Genomic DNA, 21,269 nt, shown 5'->3' with positions numbered 1-21,269 from the left:
GTTGTCCTCTGCATCTGGAGAGAATTCAGCCCCATTTCCATATCTGGGAAAAGAAAAACATACTATTAAAGTGATTTGCAGTGTTTGCAAAACCCTATGAAATACTAATAGTTACAAGTAGAACATCAAGTAAACAAGAATGAGTTTTGTAACATAGTAAGTTAGGTTGAAAAAAGACACATGTCCATCAGTTTAAACATTTTATGTCTATATATAACCTGTCTAACTGCTAGTTGATACATAAGAAGGCAAAAAAAAACATGTGCAAATGACTTCATCAAGCCCAAAAGCCCTAAGTTTAGAAAGCAGTCATTTGTGGAGCATGGTATCAAATGCTTTGGCAAAATCCAAATAGATCACATCTACCAGCATCTTACTAACCTCATCATAAAAAGCAATCAAATTTGTCTGACATGACCTATCCTTCATAAAGCCATGCTGATTGCTTCTCATAATGCCATTCAATAGGACAACATTTTGAATGTGATCCCTTAACAAGCCTTCAAATAATTTTCCCACCAGAGATGTCAAAATTACTGGCCTATAATTGTCAGGCTGAGATTGTAAATCCTTTTTAAATATAGAAATTACATCAGCTTTCCTCCAATCCATAGGTACCATACCAGATGAAAAGCTTTTTGAACCATATATTGGTTAGCCACTGACTAGATTGAGCTGAGCCAACAGTACAGGTATGAGGTGAGTCTGTGAACTCTCTATACAACCTCTATTGTATACACTGAAGAAAAGAACTGATTTAGCACATTTGCTTTTTCTGTATCTATTACAGCCATAAGTTTGCTAGCATTTGCCTAAGATCCTGAAGTGAGTGCAATCAGGCCGGATTTGTGGAAAGGCCACCAAGGCCCGGGCCTAGGGTGGCAGGATTTTAGGGGGCGGCATGCTGCCCAACCACAGCCATATACACTCAGAAACACTGTAGATGCGCAGGAGATAAAATAGTTTTTTAGATGTTACATCCACCAATCCCCATTGCTCCCATTCAAATGATGAAAATTTTCACGAATAAAAGGGAGGGGACGGGGGGTTGACGAATGTCAGCGGGCCTAGGGGTGCCGACTATGTAAATCCGGCCCTGAGTGCAAGAGCACTTAGGGCAATGACAGACTGGACCTGCAATTAATTTCAGGTACAACAGCCTACAAAACGTCCCTTGTTTCCTCTCCAGCAGCTAACATGGGAATCGCTGCTGGGGAAACATATGCCGAAGATTAATCCTGGGCGACACAATGTCCCGTCTGTCATTGCTCTAAAGGATGTAAAATTGTGACTTGGCACATATACACAACACTTGTGTCCTGAGCAATGTTGCACTCTGTCTCTCTGGATTAATCCAGAACAAGGTGCAGAGTGCATTTCAAGGCAGCCCAGCAAACAACATGGTTTTCTGGTTCAATATATCATTATCAATTAAAAAACACACTACGATAGGAGTACGATAGGAGCCAAGATCCAAGGGATTCTTCATAACCATGTTCAATATCAGGCTTGTGCTGGGTATGCTTTGCTGATGTACTATGCAGGTAGGGTTGCCTCCTTGCTCAATTTTCAAGTGCACTCAACAGTAGATTATGAAAACGAACCCATAAAAAAATTATTTTATGCCTTTAAATCCCATAGCTTAATACCTGACATCAGTGTTGCTTCAGATGTTTCTATCCAAATCCCCAAAATATCTTCTGCTTGGATGTTAAAATGGTACTATAATAACTGCTCTGCAATCTTCGTTCATCATCACCTTGACATTTACAGCTTAAATACCCCACTGAGATATTTCCAGGCAGGTTCCCAGATGAAAGATTATGAATCAAATCTTTAAGAAGAGGATTGTGAACAAAGCTAAGGTTGCCTGCTTCAGATAAGATTCACTTCTTATAGGCGGATCTCAGCAATTTGTAATGTGCCCAGCTCCAGACCCTGACAACATTTGTATTACTTTTTGATTACTTTCAAAACCTGCTGAGTCTTCTGATTTTTAGTCATTTTATTCCCTGCCTTGCATGTGTTTCTCTGTGCTCTTCTGGGTTTTTAATGATGGCATTAGGTAAACCATTTATACATTTAAACTAACTTTTTTCTTTTGGACACTGGAACATTTACAATGCAGTGTGCAAAGTGCAAACAAACAGGCCAAAGACATTGTGCAAACTGCTGCTGGCCTAGGCGATCTTCGTCTCCCTTCGCAAATACAGGGCTGACTGCATAGTTGATGCAACGCGACACGACTGTCGGATGCAGACGCAGCGTGCATCAACGCTGCGACATGATCCGACAATAGAATTACTTACCTTATTTCCAGCACATCCGACGTGATGCCTGCGTTTTGAATTGTCCGTGGAGTCCTGCCCTTAAGGTGGGGAATGATCTGCTCATTTAGCAACCTTGCCAAACGAGAGGAGTTTTGAATGTATGGCCAGCTTAACTGCTTTTTTTCCCAATAAATTATGAATTAATTATATCTTAACTTGGATCAAGTATAAAGAACTGTTTTGTTATTACAGAGAAAAGGGAAATTATTTTTAAAAATTTGGATTATTTGGATAAAATAAAGTCTATGAGAGACACCCTTTCCGTAATTTCGAGCTTCCTGGATAATGGGTTTGTGGATCCCATACATTGTACCAAGAATATTGATTTAAAGCTGGCACGGTTCTAACTGGAGGATCCTTTTTTGCCTGCCCTGGGCAGTCTTGAAAAAGTTTTATTATGCAGAAAAACAATCCAATTTTACATTAGTGTTTGCAGAATTTTCAACACAAAAAGTCCTATTTATTGTACTCATTTTTTGCAAAGGTATTTTTAAGTGTATATTGCATTGTTCCATTCAAATGAACAGAAAGAGAAAGCTAAATCTGCAATGCAATCAGTTAAAAAGATAATCCAAGATTCTTTTTAAGGTTAGAGTGCCTGAAGCTAATTTCTAACTGCAATATACTGCATTTTACTCAGCATTTTACTTTAAACCAGTAGTCAGCGCTTGACTCAAAAGAAATTCGTAAGAAGATGTTTAGGGTTCTATTGTAAATGAATAATAGTTGAGTTATGGATCTGTTAATCAACAAAAGACCTGGTGATATTTGGTCTGTTACTTTTCTCTGCCAGGAAATATGGCAATATGAAATGCTCATTGGAGCACAAGTGGGGAGTGTTTCGCAGTTGTAGTACAATCCTGAGCCTTTATTTCCTATAACATAAGGCGAGGCAGCGTGACTAATGTATGCTCTACAAGACAAACTATTAGCATTTTTAACCTGATTCTTAAATAATGTGCATGTGATGTACTTCGTTATACTATGGGGCAGATTTACTAAGCTCGAGTGAAGAATTCAAATGAAAAAAAATTCGAATTTCGAAGTATTTTTTTGGGTAGTTCAACCATTGAATTGGTAAAATTCGATCGAATTCGATCGAATCAAATGATTCGAACTATTCGAAGTAAAAATCGTTCGAATATTCGACCATTCGATAATCAAAGTACTGTCTCTTCAAAAAATACTACGACTTCATACTTCGCCACTTTAAACCTACGGAGGTGCAATGTTAGCCTATGGGGACCGTCCCCAGCACTTTTCTAATTTTTTTTGGTTGAATACAAATCCTTAGATCGATCGCTTAAAATCGTTCGAATCTTTCGATCTAAGTATTCGATCCAACGATCGTTCGATCTAAGTATTTGCGCTAAAGTCCTTCGAATTTGATATTCAAATTCGAAGGATTTTACTTCGAGGGTCGAATTCGAGGGTTTATTAACCCTCGAAATTCGACCCTTGATAAATCTGCCCCTATATGTTCATTACTCTTACTTATTATAATATTACTATTATGGAGTAAATAGCATGATACAACTTTCGAGTATACATTATAGGGGACATATTGTTAAAAATAAAAATTGGCATTCGTTTTCCTTGTAACAAATAAGCCTGTTTGCAATTTACTTTTTAGTTTTGCATAAAAACAATGCACAACTTTTTGTTGGCTTGTTTTTATTGAGAAAAATGAATGGCAATTTTTATTTGTGGACAATACGCCACAAGAGGGATTGGTTATAAAACAGGCTAAGAGAAAACTCTGGCACAAAAAAGAATAGTTTATATTGCAGTGAAATACATTATACTCACAAAAGATCTGTGGAATCAACATCCAAATCTGGATCTTTCACATGGGTAAGGCTGTGATCAATCACTATGGTTTCCGTGTTTGCTAAACAGAATCCATTGGATCTCATGATTTCTGAAAAGCATGGGAAACAGAGGTTTAGTACCATACACACAAAAAAGGTAACACAAAAGTTATGACAATATGGGAAGATGTTAATATATAGACACACAATTTTATTGTATTATACTAATTGGATTGTCAGTCAATATAATTATGAAAACATGCTTTTTCAGGTTCATCCCCGTATATTGTCTACTACAGGTATGGGGTCTATTACCTGCAAACTCATTATTCAGAAAGATCTGAAATATGAAAATGCCATATTTCATAGAATAAGCAAACACATCTTATTTTAAGACCTATTCCCATTTGTTCAATAATAATAAAGTGCTCTGTATTGATAGTAACTAAGCTGCATAAATCCATGTTGGTAGCAATGAACCCTTTTGGGGGTTTTTTTCTCATTTTTATTGTTAGCAGATCCCATGCCTGTTATTAAATATTTAATTTTAGGTCACTCATAGTATTATGCACGGTACTCATTAAAAGCAAAATAAAATAATCAATTTGTAAGAAGGATTTAGATTTCACTTTATTGTTCTCTAAACAAGTGCAGTTTTTATATTACTTTACTTAAGTAAGATGATCCATCATACAATCAATACATCACTGCCAAGAAATGGCCCTGTAATCATAAAAAAAATTGCAGGATGATTGCTTGGCTTTAACCATAAATAACTTGAAGTTGGCATCACATAGACACCGGAGTACCTGTCTCAGGAAGAAATAGCCATGCAAAACATTTATGGATTTCAAACTCCAACCATGTGTGGGACCTATGGGAGCCCATTAGCTATAAATAATATATATAATATTATAATATGTATAAATACATAATATTAACAAATGTATAATACTGTAGTAGTGCTGTAGTCTCTTTCTGCCTAATGTTTATAGTTTCTGGGGGTGACTCCCCCTAGGGCAGTGTTGGATAGAGGTGCTTATCTCAAGGACCCATACCCCCTCCTCAATGGTACAAAATAGCGCTCACAAACGCGATTTGCTACATATGTAACCTTGTGTTGTATTGTTTAAGGCCTTATTAGAATATAAAAACATTTAGAATTAAAAATAGCGCCAACAAGTAAATATCAAAATTAACATTTTTATTTGAAAAAAATTAATTACCCTAGCAACCAGGCAGTGGTTTGAGCCAGTATAGTATAGTACCCCTATAGAGGTACAAATAATGTTGGACAACTTTTTGTCTGTTTATACCCACCCTAGTAACAGAGAGACAATGGACATTTATACCATTTTTAACACAACATTTTTATTTTTGTTTTATATATAAAAACTTCTCTTTCGCAAAAATGAAGCATCTGTTAACACTCAAGTCTTAGGACAGTAGAAATCTCAGGTTCTTTATAAAATCAAAAGGTAGACCATAATCACTACCCGTGCCACCTTCTGCAGCTGGGGATTCAAAAATAGAGGCTTCAGTTCAGCTTCAGCCAGTGCCAGTCAAGTCCTCATATTGATGTGCCACTTCAAAATTCACTTCAAATTGTGTCACTGCCAAGCTCTGCAGACTGCACTTCTGGTCTTCTGCTTTCACTGTGATGTGAAGTGTCACAACCGGCACCCAACACCAGAACAAATGCCAAGCACCCTGGTCTCGGCTCGTGCTTCACCTGTAGTGTGACCGCGTTTGGCCTCGGGAGGAGCCCTCAGCTACTTGTATGCCACCAAAACTTAAACGAGAGGTGCAAGGCTAGAGGTTCTGGATAGGCAGAGGGGCACGACTATTAGCGAGAGTCTTTGGGCAGAAGGTCGTAGTACAAGGCGTTAGGCAATAGAGTAGTCAGATCAGGCTGGGTCGAGGCAGGCAGAGAATAAGCCTAGTCAGGCAGGCAAGGGTCAAACCAGGATATCAATCAGAAAAGATTAGCAGAAGAGTTAGTCGGTATTCAGGCAAGGGTCAGGATCCAGGGGTCAGGATCCAGAGGTCAGAATAGTCAAAAGCCAGGCAGGGGTCACAACAGGAATCAAAAACAGGTTCAGACAGATTTATCTTAAAGCTCAGAGCACCAGGAACAAACTCCTATAACAGGCAATGAGAATCTGCATAATGGGTGTTTAAATATTTTCGAAATTCGCGCCATTGCTCGCAGGCGTCAACCCGCCAGCGCGCATGTGCCAATAAACACAGGACAGATTCGCCGCGCGCCGCCCTAGCATTCAGTGCGCACAGGAAGAAGAGGATGCGACTCGTGGCGGGCATCCCCCGCCAAAGGGGGTGGCAGGCGTCCCTGCCGACCCCCTCCCACTAGACCGCCAGGGTAGGTTATTACATGAAAATAGTTTCACAAATGGTCCCAGGGTCCTACAGTCTGCTAGCTTGTTCACAGCTCACTGACCCTGCATGCGACCGTAAACTCAGAAAGCCAGCATACCTATAGAAGTGTGCATGCTTCGTGATGGGTTAAGCCTACTGCCTCCTGCCTGAAACGTAAAATCTACATGCAGCTATGCAGACACAGTGTAGACCAGCTGCGATATGGAGTCACGGCGTTGACTGTATAGGACACATGGTCGGTAATATCCTCTACTTACTGCAGGGGCAGATTAATATCAGGTTTGGGATTTCCCACTGATTCATTATCTAATTACGCCGATTGCTGAATCGCTAACCCCTGATACTTGGATTAAAGTACCGACCTGCCCATTTGTATTATTACTTGGCATCATTTAGTGTAAATATGGATCAGGTCACCATGAACACCCACTAACTCCATATATTGTGGCAGTGGGAGTGTCAATACTTAATAGTGAAAATTTGGCTTCATATGCCATTTGGGACTTTGTGCATCACAGACCATGGGACTCTCATTACCTATGATCCTTAAAGACTTTATAATTTCTACTCAGGTTGCCTGCTTCTACATTACCATTTAAGCACTTGAATATATTTTTATTTTTGTGCAGGCTTACCTATTGCTCTGCCTATACGCAGTGAGAACCATCAAGTCTATATACTAATTCCCACACATCTGATTCTTGGAATCAGTGGATGGGGTTAAGCTTTTTGAATTGAGGGATCCCTCCTTATTGGGGTGCTATGGCATGGTGTTGAATAAATATTGCCTTTTTACATATGTTCATTTTCTTTATGCGATTATTTATATCACTACAGTATTTGGGCCTATGGGCTGGAAACTGAGTCCAAATTTTTTGTATATATAATTTCAATTGGTCTGCTTGTGTACACCCCAACCCATTTAGTCCATTACTACTATTATCATGGTGCATCAGTATCTATATCTAAACCTCGCTTGAGAAATTTTAGCATTAATTATATGACTTCTAATATCCTCATATTTTCCAACAAGGGGTACTTTATTTATTATAACACACAAGTTTTAGTTGTCATGTGACAATTCACCGTTTATAACTGATGACATCACTAGTCCCCATTTATAAGGATATGATTTACAAGATATTCATCTCCCCACCCACTCCTGGGCCCTGCTCTCAGCTCAGGACAATCTTTTGATCATATAGTTCACCTCAAAGGGCTAGTCCACACGGGGAGATAGCGACGCGTTTGCGGTCGCGGCGACCGGTGCAGGCGACAGTTTTGTATGGGCGCCTATGTAAAAACGCCTGTGCTAACCACACGAGGAGATGCGCTTTTCAACAGTCGCCTGAAAATGCCTCGCCAGGCTTTTTCAGGCGACTGTTGAAAAGCGCATCGCCTCGTGTGGTTAGCACAGGCGTTTTTACATAGGCGCCCATACAAAACTGTCGCCTGCGCCGGTCGCGGCGACTGTCGCGGCGCTTTGTCGCCGCGACCGCAAACGCGTCGCTATCTCCCCATGTGGACTAGCCCAAAAGCTGCACATAGGTTTTTGCACAATACTCTGTAATGCTCTAGAAACAAACCCTTGACCCATGCACTTGTTTCGCCTACATAGTTAATTTTTCCTCTTCTTGACTGGTTGTAAGTTCTTTGGGACAGAGAACTCATGCCAACTGTGTACTGAAACACCTAGGACTTATTATTTTCACTAAATTATTATAAGTATACCACTGCTTGTATTTACACCTTGTAAAGCACTGTATACATTTATGCATAAAGAAATACAAGGCAACAAAGCTGGATTACTTTACTTCAACTGTATTTATACAGCCATCTAGTGGTGCATGTAGAAATTACATACTTTTGTACCTAGGAATCCATTCTAGTTGGGACATGAGCTTCAGCTTGCCTGTATCTATGAAAGAAAAGCTTTCAGTGAAAAGCAAGAATGGTGGCTATCCTCCTACAGTTAATGTCCTCTGGGATTTGTTTAAAAATTGCTTTAAAACCTTATGCTTTCAGCAAATTAAACAAATATAACAGCTTATTTTAGGGATATGTTGGCACTATATAAATAACAGATGGTAATAATAATTACAAATCACCACTGAAATTTGAACCCCTTCTCAGCAGAATACCCTCTTAGCTGAGACCTATATTTTTTCAGTACTGAAGGCAACATTTTCAGTAAAGTGATATACATTTTCAATATGATTCAATAACGTTTTCATTTTTTAATCTAGTAGAATAAAAGTTAAAAAAAGAAGGGATTGCAATGTTCAGTTCAGACATCTCCCCATCTCCTCTTTCACTTTACTTTTGTTTATACTGTAAGCAGATTTATGAATGAAAACAATTCAACAGCAGTCCAGCGTTCCTAGTACAGAGAACTAAAGCTTGCTCTTGGTATGACCAAGAGGTGGTGCCACTTTAAATGCGCTATACATAAAGTAAAATCATTAAATAAAAATCTTTTATCCACTTGTTAGATAGCACATTAGATTATTAAACAACACATCACATGGCTTTGACTAATGGGCTGATCTCGGCCAGCGGAAAAGCACACACATCATACCTCCCAACATTTTGGAAATAGAAAGAGGGATAAAAAGATTTGTCGCACGGAGCTCTGCAAACATTTTTGACCACACACATTTTGTGGCTAAACTCCCTAATTACCAAGTTCATTTTAAAATATTTGGCAGGTTATGAAAGTTTGAACACTTTTCTGTGGTTTTTATGTGTTATTACAGTTTTGCTAATGAAGATGAATTGCCCTTTAATCTGTCAAGTTTCCCCAAGAGACCTGCTTATCTCAAATTATTTCTTTGCTTATCTTAAATTGTTACAAAAGTATCTACGTGCACCTGCCACGTATTCTGGGCTCTTTGCCAAAAGCCAATTAAGTTTTAGAAACTTTGTACCTTTTTCTGGCTGTCCAGTGCAGGAGATCAAAGAGAAAGTTGGGACATTTCAGTAACAAATCGGGGCTGTGGGTTGAGCTTTTAAAATCTGGACTGTCCCGCGCAAAACGGGACAGTTGGGAGGTATGCTCACATTATATTGGAAGATTTATATTGAAAATGTAAGCACCATGAGACACTGCTGTCTTTTAAACAGAAGGGAAGCAAGTACAAGATGGACCATGACAATACCCCACCCTAAACCATTACAAATATAGAATAAATCACCCTGACCTCACTGCTGTACCCTTAACTTTTGCAAACTTTACTTTTACTAATACTAACATTACAAGAATAGGAACAAATGATATTTACATCTAAGTTGCATTTTTAGTGCAATTAAGTTGCATTTTTGCAGAATTGCTTTAACCCTTACCAAACAAATATTGATCTAAAGCAGAACATTTGGAAGAATGAAAGCATGTTCTCTATTTCTTGGATTTTGATACAACATCTTTAGGATGATTTTACTTTTTACTGCATGCTAAAATAAATATTTATACTAAGGGGTGATTTATCAATGGTTGAATCAATGGCATAAATCAAATTTCTTTGTGTTAAAACTCCTGAATTTGAATTATACTTTTCAAAAACTTGAATATAAAACATTGCCATCTAAAAGCTAGCATTGTCGAATTGAAGTCAATGGGAGCCATGTATGACAAATTTAAAGCATTTTAGACAAGATTTTTGAATTTTTCAACCCACTAAAAACAATACACATTTAACAGTACACATTTAAGGTATCCAGAATTTCCAATTTGATTCAAAAAAATTTTTATATTCGCATTTATTTAATACATAAGCAAACACTGTGGTTGATAAAACTTCGAGTTTATTTTAAGTAGAAAGAAAACCTCTAACATTACCCAAAATTTAATTTTGATAAATAGGCCTTCAAGCATACCGGTCCGAATTTATCTCAATATCGGCTGCTACAAACTCCGATCTAACCCGCTCGGGTTTGTAATGCTTATTTATTATTGAATTTTCCCGAAAATTTGCTTTGCGGGAAAAGCTCAGATTTTCGCGATTTTTTTGTGAATTTTCCCCAAAACCAAAAATCAATGGGACTGTTCTCATTGACTTTTATGCAACCTCGACAGGTTTGAGATGCCGTGTTTTTATATTCTGGCTTTTTAGCCCTTGGGGTTTAATAAATTCTGAAAAATTTGTGATTTTTTTTAAAAGTCCAATTTTATATAAAAAAAAAATCACAAATTTTTTGGATTTTGGGGAATTTCGGGTATTCGGAGCTTAGTAAATAACCCCCTTAGTCTTAGAATAATGATACATACTTGAAAAACTGCAGACTGTTTCAGTTCTTAATGAAGAAAGTATTCTTTCACAAACGGAATATAATATAATTCATATACTTACCAGATATTTTAATGGGACTTTGAAAGCTTGGCTGAATCTTGTGTACGTTATCATTTTTTAATACTTGGTCCAACGGAGACCTCTCAAAGAATGTGAGAACCACTTCTGATCTTGAATACTAAAGAAAAAGAGTTGAACAGTTCAGTACTCCATGTACTGTTCAGTGAGTTTGCAATTGATCCTCAGCATTCAGCTCAGATTCAAAAGCTGTTTACCCAGCTTTTATTTTTATATTGAACAATTACTTTAACTTTTAGTATGTTAAATAATGGCCAATTCTACACAACTTGGCAGTTGGTCTTTGTTGTTTTATTTGTATAGTTTTTGAATTATTTACCTTTTTCTTTTGACTCTTTCCAGCTTTCATAAAACAAATGCTCTGTAAGGCTACGCATTTAATTATATTGCTACTTTTTATTACTCATTACTCATCAGCCGCGGTGCATGGTTGCTAGAGTAATTTTGAGTAATTAGCAAACAGACTAAAATTGCAAAGCTAAAATTGCAAACTCAAAGAGTTGCTGAAGTAAAAGCTAAACAATTCAAAAGCCACAAATATTAAAAAATGAAAACCAATTGCAAATTGTCTCAGAATATCACTCTCTATGTCATACTAAATGGAGAACAATCCCTTTAAACTTTTAGCATTGGAGTAGGTTAAGGGGGTGCTGCATCGCTAGTGCAAAGAGTGATATTGCTCTCTCAGCACTAGCAAAGCCACATTTCCATTTTTAAAAAATGACACACCAGGGCATACACTGTAAGTGCAATCATTTCTTCATGGCCCCCCTTATTATATTGAAGTTCACCTTTTTGAGGGTAGTTCTATCACAAATATCTTGGGTCAGTGTGGGCCCACCAATGAGATCTTTGCCCTGTACCCACTGTTACCTTAAAGTGGCCCAGTCACACAAAAATAAGTCATTCAACTCAGAAATACCAGAAATTGCAATTACTAATTTCAAACCAGTTGATACTGCTTAACTACAGAACTCTGTAATTAAATAAGAACTGCATTTGCAAAAAAAACTTGGAAAACCTTTACAAATTAAAAAGTACACTCTTTAAAAAAGCTTTCCATATAATCTTTTTATTCCCAATTACAAGAAGTACACACAAAGTACACAAGTACAGATCTAAGAAACAATCTTCACACTGCTTCTGAAAGCAGTCATGCAACTGATCCATCGCTTATTTGCATTGGTAAGTGATGGATTCTTTCTGCAGATAATCTTTGTACCACCCACTATGGAAAGCAGAGGGACTTCATGTAATGGATATTCTGCTAGTTTAAGGAGAATCGCTCACCACAGACTGCAATAGTGGTCACCAACACAAGATATGATTGCTTGAATATTTTCAGTATGGCAGCTTCCGTATATGCATAAATACAGAGAATGGCTGTCTTCTACACTAAGGCATCTCCACTCATCACTGATGAGTAGATATTAACTCATAGATATTCTAATATTTGCCTTAAAAGGCAAGCAGCAAAATACATACCTTGCAAGGCATATTTATGATTGTCTTCAAAAGCTTCTCTACTTCATTAAGTCTTGCTTCAATTTCATGAGCATCTTTAATTGTAATAAGACCTAAAATAAAGGGAAATTACATATCAGTCTCCATGTTCTTTTAAAGGAACTGTAATGACTAGTTTACACAAACAAATGTTCCTGTAGCAATGTTCCCTCTGCGGAGTGAGTGCCTTAAATGAGTTCTAAATTATGTGTTTTCACACAAAATTCTTAGAGGGAACGTTGCCTGCAGTAGTTACACAAGCAAACAAAATACCCTGCTGTTTTAAATGAGTAAACTGCTAGTTGCAGTAGCATGTCATTGTCATTTTCAGGTTCATTCTGAGCCTACTTTTTCCTTCTTTCAGTAACACATTTACTATCACATTTTACATATAGGATCTATTATCCAGAATGCCAAGGACATGGGGTTTCTCTTTATAAGAGGTTTATCTGTAATATAGAATATATCTACGTATCCGCACACACGGGGAGGCCCATTTATCAAAGTCCGAATTGATCTCAATATTATCGGGAAAAAACTCAGACCAAATACTTATGTTTTTTTTCTCCATATTTATCAATACGCTTCCCTGAAAATTTTGTTTGCTGGTAAAAATCCGAATTTTACAAATTTTTCGAATTTCCACCCGATTTTTTAAGATTTTTGCCTGAAAACTCTGAAAACTTTGGATTATTGCATGAAACCCAGCACCGATCAAAAAATCTTTGGGACTTCTCCCATTGACTCGCAACCTCCGCAGGTCTGAGATGCCAGATTTTTGGATTTGGACTTTTTTCATCCTCTGGGTATAACAAATTCCGAAAAATTCGTGTTTTTTTTTCAATTCCGATTTTATACTAAAAAAACACAAGTTTTAGATAGTTTTGGGGCCAATTCAGGAGTATGAAGTTATTACTACTGTAGTAAGAGAACAAACAGGTGCTGGGGAATCCAGAGTTGTAGGTGGCCAAAAGAGTGAAATACTTCATACAAATTTGTAATATTCTACTAGGTTTTGTAGCTGGGCGACAGAACACGATTTGTGCCAAGTCCCATTAACTTTAAAGAGATGGTTCGCCTTTAAGGTAACTTTTATGATGTTATAGAACGGACAATTCTAAGCAACTTTCAGTTGTTTTTTTTTTACAGTTTTATAGTTATTTGACTTTTTCTTCTGACTCTTTGCAGCTTTCAAATGGGCGTCTCTGACTCCCTTCTAAAAACAAATGCTCTGGAAGGCTACAAATGTATTGTTATTGCTACTTTTTATTACTGATCCTTCTATTCAGACCCTCTCCTATTCATAGTCCAGTCTCTTATTCAAATCAATGCATGGGTGCTAGGATAATTTAGACCCTAGTTACCAGATTGGTTAAGATGCAAATTGAATATCATTCTCTACATCATACTCAAAAGTGAACAACCCCTTTAAGCTACATGATTCGATTGCTCATTTATGCTTAAACAATATAAAGTGGCAACAATGTGGGACCAATGAGGCTTGCAGCCCAATGATCACTGATGAACCTTTGAAATTCAGTATCTACAGTAACAGTAGATGGAATAAAATGATCACATTTATCAGTTTAGTGAGCTTACAGGAAATAACTGGTCGTTCTTATTAGTACACTAGTCACTAGACCTTAATTATTCTGAGTTATAGAACCGGGTCAATCTTTGCCCAAGTTTCTGCATAAACCCCCTCCCACATGCATACAATATAGGTTACCGGATTGTAGTGAACTATACACATTATCACAGCCAAGGGCGATCCTAGGGGTGCTGCCATCTGAGGCATCCCCAATGCCGCCCCCCCTCTCCCGCTCCATGCTTAAAACTTCAGCTTTAGAGTGTGTAAAAGAGGGGGCATATCGCTAGTTCAATGAGAACTATAGCAATGAATTTCCTGGGTTTAAAAAAGATAGAAATTTGGCTCTTAAATTTACAAGAGATGACGTTTTGCCTCACCTTGCCTCATGGCAGGAGCAGCCCTGATCACAGTCAGTTTCTCTCTAGCCATGCTGCATGCTGCAATACGTTTGGATTGCATGTGTGAAGTTAACGTTGACCTAATGAGAACAGTTTTATGAATTTTGGCACACCAGCACTTGCATCTATCCAACTGAAACAAGTCTTTGTGTGTGTTATTGGCAAGGCTGCTACCTGGAGCCCCTTTTTTTTACTGTCATGGGTGTTAATAATTATACTTAATGCTAATTTTGTTCATAGAGAAGAATGATATCAGATTTAGGAAGATCAGTGTTTTCTTTCCAGAAAAGGTGTACAGCCTCTCAGCAATTTCTTCTATTATTTTGTATGTTCTATTCTTTTTACTTACTTTTATAAACGTTGGTTCACATTACCACAGAAACCAAAAAATTATCCAGAGTAAAAAACCTTACATTCTACCTCACAATTTTACAGCATTTTCACATATTTCTAAACCTGAATCATTCAATATCCCCAGAAATGTTCTCACGTATCTTTATCCAAGAACTTGGGCCAAGCCCTAAAAAGCAAGTGGGATTTTGTAATGTTGGCAGAATCTGGTTTGCAAATCTGTCCCCACAGACCTGAATTCAAATCCAAAGCCTAACAAGGCATTTTTCTGCATTTCTCCACATTTCAATACATAGGATATTTTTGTTATTGCCTCTTGATCTGTGAGAGGAAACCTCAATGAAATCATACGCCTTTAATCGAAAACCATGAAAGCTGAACTGGATTAAATCAATGTGACATAACCTCAATTACTTTAATATAGATGAACGTTAAGAAATCAATTAGAATATTGTAAATGATCAGATATGAGCTATAGCGTGTAGCAGGCTTCCTCATTGTCAGCTTCCAAGAACAAAAAATGAGAAAGTTCTGATTAGTTTAGGAAAACGTTATGAAGGCAAATGTGAATTTGAATGTCATATGTGGTTAAGGTTCTAAAGAGAATGCTGGGTTATTTATCTGGGTTGGATGGCAGAGTGTGACACAGAATTAGCATATTCCTTCCAGCAGCCCATTCAAGTAGAAGCTGAAAATTTTGCATTTAGTTATTTAGTTGTAATTTCTTGATTTGAAATACTTAAAATAGCTTAACAAATGCAACTAAAATAGACATACACATAAAGCAGTTGAAAGGTAAGCATGTGTTATTGCCAAATTCTAAAAGCATTTAAATTTAACTTTAGGTCACTTTAAAGCGACACACTTTAAAAAATGGATCGCTAAAGGGGTGGATTGCCTTGGCTAATTCAAAGCAAGTTTTTAATTGTCTTTCATTTTTTAGGGATGCACCAAATCCAGGATTCGGTTTGGGATTCAGCCTTTTTCAGCAGAATTCGGATTCAGCCAAATTCAAATGTCTGGCTGAACAGAATCCGAAAAATCATGTGAATTTTTTTTTTAACCACGCACAGAGCAAGCTATTCTCTTCCTCCCCTTTGCCCTAATTTACATATGCAAATTAGGGTTCAGATTCGGTTGAATCTTTTACAAAGGATTAAATATTTAAATAGTATTAAGCAGGGATACACACAAGATATTTGTACTAATGTAAAACATCACATACTGTACATGCCAGACTTATAATACAGCATAATACAGCACCCCAGAACATGATTAAACACCTTGGGGACCCCCTAACAAGTGCTAACAAACCCCCACCAGATTTACCTCCCACAGGTAGAGTATGACACACACAGGGAACATAGGGAAGGCAGAGTATGACACACACAGAGCACAGGGAAGGCAAAATAGAGCAAGAGACAGGGAAACCTATCAGGACCACTCTAAAATGAACAGTTCATACTGTGCTACATACAGTGACACAGTGCTGGTGCCCCTCCAGCAGTTTGTATGAGGTGTGAACAGTTGAACAATGTGGGCACCTTTAGTCTGGGTCTGAGGTGTGAATAGTACAGGGCTTTAGGGATGTGAAAAAAAGAGGTATACAGGTGTGAACAATGCAGGGAAAATTACAAGTGTAAAGCTGGCCATAGACGCAAAGATCTGATCGTAGGAATCAAGGATTCGTAAGATTTTCGGACCGTGTGTGGAGAGTCCCAACATTTTTCATCCGGCGGAGATCAGTCGTTTAGTCGATCAGACAGGTTAAAAGATTCCTGTCGGCTACGGGTAATATCTCTGCATGTATTGCCAATCGTCTAATTTTCAGAGGGAGACTGTCACTTTGTCAGACATAACTTTCGTACGATTGCTGTCAGGGGCAGAACATCGGCTGATCTGTTCTTTTACTACTTCATTTGATCGGAATGGTTAGTGGCAGGTCGGGAGATGGGGAAGTCCGATCGTACGTTGATTAGTACGATCGGATCTTTGCGTCTGTGGCCAGTTTAAAGCTTACTATCTGAATTTGAGGTTTAAATAATGCAGGTGCCAGTTAATCTCAGTACTGATACCTTTTAAACTTTTAAACACAAGGTAAGCTGTCACAGCAGGCAGATACGGCCCAATGGCAGCATTGCACTACTTTACTGTATCTGGTAAAATTAAATTAAACGGCAGCTGGACTTTTAGAGTTTTCTTGAAAACATTTCACCACTCATCCAAGCAGCTTCTTCAGTTAAACTGAGTGATAGGGAATTCCTCAACATTTAGAGGCACATTTATCAAAGGTCGAATTTCGAATTAAGGTGAGTTTTTTGAAACTCGGCTAAACTCCCATAAATTCGCCCAATCCAAAATTGTTATTAAAATTTAATTTTTCAAACTTGGACAAATTGAAACAACCCGAAAATACGAATATATGAAATCAAATTTGATCAAACTCAATATGAGTTTTTTCTCTGAAAAAAACTTGAATGTCAGGAAGGCTGCAAACATTTCCAAATTGATCTCTGGACCTCTTCCATTGACTTAAACAGCAACTTGGCAGGTTTTAGGTGGCAAATAGTCGAATTTGAATTCTTAAAGGGCCAGAGCATAATAAATCTCAAATTCAAAATTTTTTAAAAAAACTTGAGTCAAATTTGACAGTTTTCTCCATAAAAAATTAGAAAATCCAAATTCGAATTTTCAATTCCACCCTTGATAAATCTTCCCCCTAAACCCTAAAGGTAGTAAAGTCACAGACATCCAATCACAATGGTTTCATTGAACTTCAGTAAGGTAGTGGATGAAACTCACAGATGTGTGAAAGTGTGATCCAGTCACAATGGTACCATGATTTTCATTGAGGCAGGTGTTAATATTTCAATGTACATAACTGGAAGTCACTCGGATGAGTGGTGAAAAACTCTAAAAGCCCAGTTGCCTTAATTGTACTAGATACTGTATATCATGACCTGGATAAATGAGAATCTTCATAGATATTTGGAATGATTGGGAACTAGGGTTTTTGCAGATAGTTTTGGATGTATGCAGTTTAGTTAGGATTAATTACAACAATGTACTGTTGTATTATTACAGAGAAAAAGGAAATACATTAAAAAATAAATACAATTATTTTTCCAGAATCTGGAGCATTCTGGATATTGGGTTTCTGGAAAATAATGCCACACTTGCCTCTAGTCTAGCACACATTTGTAGAGTACGGAATTCCAACATTACAATAACAGAAGTAATTTTAAATGTAAATTCTTTGAACTTCAAGCAGAAGTTCTGCCTTTCTGGCCTAATACCAGTGTGACTAAATTATTCATTTTTTCTAAAGTAGGCAATAAAAAAGGTTCAATTATCATACTGTATATCTGACAGTGATAGGAAACTAAAAAGTCTTAAATCATGCATAGTCTGGTCAAAACATTAAAGCATCAGATAACATAAGGGTGACTAAATATAGCATATAGTATATTTCCAGCATTCCCATATTAAACTAATATGGGAAAATATCTTTTAGTTTTGTTAAATACTGATCTCCACTCTGATACATTTAAATGTGACTACAACCTGCTAAATAAGAGCCTCTACCAACCTTGAAGGCCATTTATACTAAAATGAAGAGAATGACAATTTGTTGTCATAAAAGCTAATGCTGGGACATTTATGTATATTTTCTGTCAGTTGTGTAGCTGCATGTACTGCATAATTCTTCTTTGTGCACCTATATTGGCACACAAAGGATCCTGTTTCTGCCCTCACCCAGCTAAAAAGTGAGGGTTAAAGATTGTGGACAGTCTATCTTATAGAACATGGTTAATTTGATGTATGAACTTATTAAAGGTGAACTATTGTGAAAATGAATATTCAATATATTCGTCATCTCACAGAAATATTAAACTTTTCTGGGAAGGAGAGATTTAGCTAGTGACCAAGTTTCCTGAGCTGCGTGGTTCTCAAGAACTCCTCCCCAGCCCCCCAGCCTGACGTTATTATAATGGTAATGATCAGAACATCTGGATTTACTGATGTGCACCCATGATGTTGAGTGACGCGGAAAATTCACTAGGATTCATGGGTGCAATGATAGAATGCATGGACTCCATCTTGAATTGGCAGGGATGAGTGAAGGTATTGAGATCCTTCTGAAACATGTTCTGGATGACCCAGTGGAAGGCAGCATGTTTTTGTGTCTCTTTGGGAACTCTAGACATCAAGAAGTATGCTTGGGGATAGGGGTCCGAGTGGTCCCTAGGGGCACTATTTTGTGAATCCAAAAGTCTTGAGTCATTTAATGCCAAACCGCCTGAATGTTAGAGAGCCCCTGCCCATCATGCTGGATTAGACTTGTCAGACTTGGGCTGGGATGTCTTACCTCTTCCTTTTGCCTGGTGGATTGTCCCAACTTAACCCGGCCAAAACTCATCTGAAGGATGGTGGATTCAGTACATTGAGTATGTGATTTAGTAACAGCACTACAGGATCAGGATAACGAGGGGTGTTGAGGGAATAACAATCCTTCAATAAGAAAAATGGTAAAAAGTGGTAAAGGAGTGAAGTGCATAGTTTGCAACTGCACTGAGCGTAAATAGGTGTTAGTAGGAGTAAGAGCGCCTATTGTAAATCTCACCACTGGAGAGCAGGTGGAAACAAGTAGGAGGAAACTTCTTGTTACCGCCTGAATTGGGCTTGGGACCAGAGTACAGGGCTGGTTGAAAGTAACATGTGCTTTCTGAATGTGTAAAAGGAGGTAGCTAAGTAGGTAGCATTTGTGAGGGTTAGTAGGAGTAGACACCAGGCTGGAAAAGATGGTGGTACTTAAACATAGGGGAATGTGATAGAGAGTTCCATCTGCCATCTGGGGAGGATTACCTGCTGCGTATCACTTCTGACCCTGTTAGGTTGTGAGGCCTGATGATGTTGTGTGACCTGATAATGTTGTGTGGACAACTCCGTGATGATCTATAGGACAAACCCAGGTTCCAGGATTAGATTAGCTACAAGAAGAAAGGACACTAGAAAAATCAAATCCCTCTGGTGAATTGTGGGGATTGTAGCATCAGAGGGAAGGTTAATATTTTAATTCTTCTAATGTCCTGCCTCCTGGTGGTGGATTCCAACCCATAGTTCTGTGTCTCACAGCCTGTTAATAGGAAAACTTGGTTTAGTTTTGAATTGGATCCACAATGTTTTAAAAGTGCAAATAAAAGCTAATTTTTGCTCACTCTGTAAACAATTAATTATAAGGAACATTGCTCTGCCTGTCTTTAATAGCCAAAGCATCACCCCATCATTATTATAATTGCTCTTTATTATGCTCCATTAGCAGGGAGAGATTCAAATGCGGTAAGCATTCTGGAATTGAATTAAGAGGGTATTTTTTCTCACTGAATTAAATCATGTCCAGTGTTACAAACGTGACAATTAGTGACTGATGATGTGCAGCAAAAATAATTCCCAAAGATAACTTAAAAATATATAGTTAATTTACAGTGGTACGTAAGTAAGTGGAAACCGAGTTATGTTTGTGGCAATAGAGTTCCTTTAAAGATCTGCAGCCTTATCTCCCTTCAAATTCTCATGGCAAGTGCCCTCTGACCTGATGTCTCATTTTATCCAGAAGAATTTGTTGGCATTTTATAAAAAAAAAGCATGATAATAATCATTCCAATTTATATTCTAGGTCAATAAGAATAACTGCTTACACACATAAAAGTAAATATAACTGCTCACAAGGGCACTCAGAAATTGCATCTACTGACTTCTACTGACATTAAATGGATGTCTGATTTATTTCCCACAAGCACTATAACGGCACTGTTTATGTATGGTTCTACAGTTTATGTTGAAAACGTCACATTGGCATTTTTTGAATGGCAGATCCATGCTTACAAACAAATTTTTGTTCCTACTGCACTAGAATGATCTACACAAGGCTTCAGAATTTTAGGTGTCCCAGTAGTTAGAAGTAATAAAAAATCCAGTTTTGGGTATCAAAAATATAAAAAATATAGCTAAAATATGACACGTGTTAAGTAATCTATCAGATATATTTTTCAAATTTTAACTTGAAGCAGATCAATCAAAACTAATTGGTTGCTACTGGTAACTACACTGGTGCAATTTAACACTTGTGCAGGCAAATCAGCAACAAAGTTTCTTTTAAATTGGTTCCTAAAAACATGTTCTAAAAATTATTCACATAACATAAAGGAATTTTCTGCACTATGGGCTATTTGCTTTTAAATGATATACATTAAATATTTATATGGTCAGTTACCTATAAAGAAATATCCGCTGATATATATCTGCTGTTCTCACTATGCACTGTATAAGTCAGTGTGCTTACATCAGCTTTGCTATAAATCAACTTTATGTTGAATATTTATTATAGAATATTTCTGGATTATGCTTTCAAGTCAACAAGCCTTTTATTGAGAAAAAAGTATGTAGATCATCGCCTATGGCAACGAAGAAAGCAGAAATCCAAAATTGTGCATCAAGTTTAAATATTGCAAAGGCACCCGGTG

At 37.5% G+C, this 21,269-nt stretch overlaps 1 protein-coding gene across 1 annotated transcript in view; it reads right to left on the bottom strand.

The window, feature by feature from the left end:
• Nucleotides 1-21,269, bottom strand: part of pxdc1.L (PX domain containing 1 L homeolog) — a 31,370-nt gene that overhangs the window by 961 nt on the left and 9,140 nt on the right. Inside the window, exons 2-5 of the mRNA XM_018267748.2 lie at nucleotides 12,388-12,479; nucleotides 10,885-11,002; nucleotides 4,140-4,251; nucleotides 1-43 (exon numbers count right to left, since the gene is read on the bottom strand). The exon at nucleotides 1-43 is cut by the window's left edge and continues 961 nt beyond it. Of these exons, the coding sequence (XP_018123237.1) occupies nucleotides 1-43; nucleotides 4,140-4,251; nucleotides 10,885-11,002; nucleotides 12,388-12,479 (365 nt within the window). The remainder of the gene's footprint in view (nucleotides 44-4,139; nucleotides 4,252-10,884; nucleotides 11,003-12,387; nucleotides 12,480-21,269) is intronic.

Source organism: Xenopus laevis, chromosome 6L (assembly GCF_017654675.1).
Source record: "Xenopus laevis strain J_2021 chromosome 6L, Xenopus_laevis_v10.1, whole genome shotgun sequence".
NCBI lineage: Eukaryota > Metazoa > Chordata > Amphibia > Anura > Pipidae > Xenopus > Xenopus laevis.
This window is presented reverse-complemented; position numbering and strand designations above follow the sequence as displayed.